At 41.8% G+C, this 4,306-nt stretch overlaps 1 protein-coding gene across 1 annotated transcript; it reads right to left on the bottom strand.

The window, feature by feature from the left end:
* Nucleotides 1–837: 837 nt before the first annotated feature.
* Nucleotides 838–3,116, bottom strand: LOC111973099 (transcription factor Sox-11-like). The gene has a single exon (XM_024000317.3). It carries the CDS (start codon nucleotides 2,963–2,965, stop codon nucleotides 1,862–1,864), a length of 1,104 nt encoding a protein of 367 aa, XP_023856085.1. The 5' UTR covers nucleotides 2,966–3,116; the 3' UTR covers nucleotides 838–1,861.
* Between the last annotated feature and the right edge of the window lie 1,190 nt (nucleotides 3,117–4,306).

The raw sequence follows: 4,306 nt of genomic DNA, 5'->3' as shown, positions 1-4,306 counted from the left end.
ATAAACCTCTATCCAAAAAAAGATACCAATGAACCTATTTAAATGGCTGTGTGGATGCAAGTTGTAGCCTACCAGTTGTCTGTCTCAAAACAAGTGATAGTGGTACAGCATTAACAGTGGTGGAAGAGTGAAAGTTAGACCCATATTATCTAAATGTTTTGAAGTGGGCTTTGCTCCTAAAGGTGACAGAGAGCGCTAATTCAGAATACAATTGATCTTACAGCACCAGTGAAGACATTGTCCAGGTCCCAAATGGGACCCTATTCCCTACACCACTCCTCATAGGGCTTTGGTCAAAAGTAGTGCACTATATAGTGAATAGGGTGCCATTGGTCAGGGTGAGATCAGACCAATGCAGGAGAGGTGTTGGGACTCACCAATAAGTCTTGATGACTACTGTACTTCTTTGGCTTCATGTAGTTGAATATTATCAGGAGCAAAGTTTAACATCCTGCAAAACCATAAGTGGGAATACACTTAAAATAGTTTATTTGTTCATGAGCAGGCACAGATCCTGTAAGATGTCTGATAACCTTTGTAATTCAGTCTTAACACAGTAAAAGTAAAATATACTACAATAGCCTGTAGGCCTAGAATTGGAAGAGGGTGCATTTGCGCAGTATTGGGTAAAAGAAAGTAATGCTAAAGTTGAACAAATCACTGCATGTAATCAATAAATGCCAATAACGCACACACTGAAAAGTAATGAGACAATGACAGGCTATTTGATGTAATTTAAACAAGCTGAAGAGTTGGCCTTGCCAAATAAGCCCTAAAACATCCAATCATATTTTTATCAATAATGTCCCCATTAAAAAACATGGACATTCAGTTGAATCAGTTCCAGCTGATTTATTCAGTTTAGTCAAGATACAGACTTCAGCATGACGACAAGTAACGCATTTCATTTGCTACAAAAAAAACGTGGACAGTCCATTTAAGAGTAGCCTATATTGCACAAAATAAGAGAAAAAAAAGAGTGTGCCAATAAGATAATACAAAGAAAATCCAGTTTCATACCTGCTATTTGGGACCCATTCACACATATACATAAACTCCTAATTTTACTATTTTACAGAACATGTACAATCTTAAATCTAGTACCAGCAATGAGGTCTACCGTCCCAAATTCCAATTGAACTCATTAAACACCCAAAATATGCTCTACTTCTGTACATATACCATAGATTAAAATAATTGCAAGGCATGTCGATGCAAGGTGACATCTTTTCAACCCTTGCATGCTAAATGAAACCGGGTACAAGTGCCTGAAAAAAACATTTAAAAACAACAACAATTGAAAGCACAGTATGAACATTCCCTTCGTTTAACTGTACAAAAATATGCCAGAAAATATATATATTTTTTCCAAAGATGAGGTATGTTGGTTATGTATCAAAATGCTGCTTCCTGCGGATTTAGCCTACTACTTACAGTATTTCCATAACAGGAGGGAATCGGAACTGATTAAAACAAAGTTGTGGAATACAGAAAATCATAAAACCTTTGAAAAGTTATACATCCTGAATGAACAGTGTCTCAGATTTTGCCTCGGATCAGCCCAGCCGTGTTCAGACCAGTGGTTACAAGTGGGATGGGAATGCATAGGTCAGAGTCTACTGTGGTCCACTTTTAAATTTGAGCAGTTTCACTGCAGATCCGAGGGAAATCCATAAAACCAGTCATGGTGACAAATTAATGTCATCGTTTTATTTTTTTGCAATAGTACCGCATTGTAACGAATTTGTTTCAGTTCATTGAGGACCCCCTCCTTCCCTACATGGTAGCAGACAGGTCTGGAGAGGAAACTGACATAACACTGTTCCCGCTACTACCAGATAATGATTCCTTTTGTACCTAGCTAGTAGGTAAACACCAAATCTGAAAAGTTAGCGTCAAGCCAATCACCTGCGATCATTTCGCTCAATTCGGGGGTGCAATAGTCTGGGAAATCAAAGTGAGAGCTAAGGCTGCCCTCACTGAAAGAGTCCAAGTCCTTATCCACCAAGGAAAGAGACAGATTTCCTGAATTCGAGGTCCCCAGCTCCACTCCGTGAGCACTGGAGGCTAGATTTAAACTGAAGTCAACCAGTAAATCATCGGCGTCTTCGCTGGAACTGGACGAGGTGGAGACCGACCTGAATGAAGATGCTGGTGAGAGTGATGCGGGGCAAATTGTGTTCTGCTTGGTAATGTTCTTGAAATTGTAGAACAGTCTGTTAGGAGCTGCGTTCGCATTCCGGGACTCCTCGTACATGCTCGCGCCCTCAGACTCTGCAGTGGAGCTCAGAGTGGGGCTCGCGGGCACCTTGGCGATGTTGTACGGTATTGGTTCCTCGTCCTCTTCCATTTTAATCCGAGAGAACACTTCCTCCTCGTAGTCCTCTTCGTCGTCATCCTCATCAGAATATTCAATTTTTACAGATTTGCTAGTTGTAAAACTGGTGAAAACATAGTCATAACGAGGGTCGTGAGACGGTCTCGTTGTCACCGCCTTCATAGTTTTTAATTTAACGAATTTCTTACCCGGAGCTTTTACAGGTTTATTGTTAGTCTTCTCCGGTGAATGCGCGGCTGGTTTTGTGGAACTGTCGAGCTTTGGTTTCTTCTTGGGTCGGTACTTGTAGTCAGGGTAGTCAGCCATGTGTTGTAGCCGGAGTCTCTCGGCTTCCCTGATAAACGGGATCTTTTCACTGTCCTTCAACAATTTCCACCGCTTTCCCAGTCTTTTGGAGATTTCCGCGTTGTGCATGTCCGGAGACTGCTCCATGATCTTTCTCCTCTCGACTTTCGACCACACCATAAATGCATTCATGGGTCTTTTGATGTGACCGGTTGCTGTCTTGCACCAGTCAGCTTTCAATGATTTCAGTGGCACCGGGCTACACGCCATCAGTTCGCTCTCCTCAGTGTCTGTAGCTTCTCTGCTACTCTCCGTCTCACTGTGTTCTGTTTGCTGCACCATGTTCCGTTGTGTGTTTCAAGGCCACTGCCGCGTTTTAAATACCCACAGGCACTTTCTGGTAACTCCTTGCTCTGCTAGTTAGCTTGTGTCACTCTTAACACTTCTCGCTCAACCAAACAACCCCTTCCCAAAGTTACCAACTGCCTTCTTAGCTAGTTCTTTGGTCTTTCATATCGGTTACGTCATTTTTAATCAGCCAATCACAGCTCTTCACTCCGCCCAGCAGCTTCCAGACATTCCTTTAACCCTTTGCTGCCACACGAGATTTCATTGGTGGACGGTGTGGACGGTGCTTTCATATTGTCTGGGCATGGTGTGCGAGACAGGAAAATGTTATATACATTGATGCTAGGGATTGGCAGACGATACATTGGGAAAGTCGAAGACAAGTGTGCATCAGTTTCATACCGTCCTCCCATAAAACAAGTATTATTGCATTGCGTTGTTTTCTCTGACCAAACAGATGTCTAGAATATTGAATGGATTAGTGAGACTCATTGTGGCGCCTGAGCTCAGTAATGTATATTATTTAGGCAGTAACCACAATAATGTGTATTTCACTCTTGTTTTGTGTTTGTAGACATCTGATGTATACAACACAAGAGGCTGCTGAGGGGAGAATGGCTCATAATAATTACCGAAATGGCCAAATGGAATGGCATCAAACACCTGGAAACCATGTGTTTGATGTATTTGATATCATTCCACTAATTCCACTCCAGTCATTACCACGAGCCCATTCTCCCCAATTAATTTGCCACCAACCTCACATGGTGTACAACATATTTGAAGACAGTTATTCCAGTTTTTTTATGTGATGGTCTGCAACCTGGTCTCAGAGTAAAACGTATTATATGTTACTAAAATCCATTTAGTATGATATGAAAGGGAAAGGGGATACCTAGTCAGTTGCACAAATTAATGCGTTCAACCGAAATGTGTCTTCCGCATTTAACTCAATCCCTCTGAATCAGAAAGGTACGGGGGGCTGCCTTAATTGATCTTTACGCCATTGGTGCCCGAGGTGCAGTTGTTGTTGGGGGTTAACTGCCTTGCTCAAGGGCAGAACTGCAGATTTTTCCACCTTGCCGGCACAGGGATTCAAACCAGTGACCTTTCGGTTACTGTTAAGTTACAGTGACATATGCAATAGCGGTCGTACAATATAATACGAATTGTAGGATGTATAGTATGTTACAAATTGCAATTCGTATGATATGTTACCAATTACAATTGTTACAATATGTTGCTTATGTTAGCTAGGTGGCTAGATGGCATATGCTAATGTTAGCTAGGTTGCTAACATTAGTTCGGTTGAGGTTAGGGTTAAGAGTTAGGTTA

Source organism: Salvelinus sp. IW2-2015, linkage group LG14 (assembly GCF_002910315.2).
Source record: "Salvelinus sp. IW2-2015 linkage group LG14, ASM291031v2, whole genome shotgun sequence".
In the NCBI taxonomy this organism is placed as follows: Eukaryota; Metazoa; Chordata; class Actinopteri; order Salmoniformes; family Salmonidae; genus Salvelinus; species Salvelinus sp. IW2-2015.
This window is presented reverse-complemented; position numbering and strand designations above follow the sequence as displayed.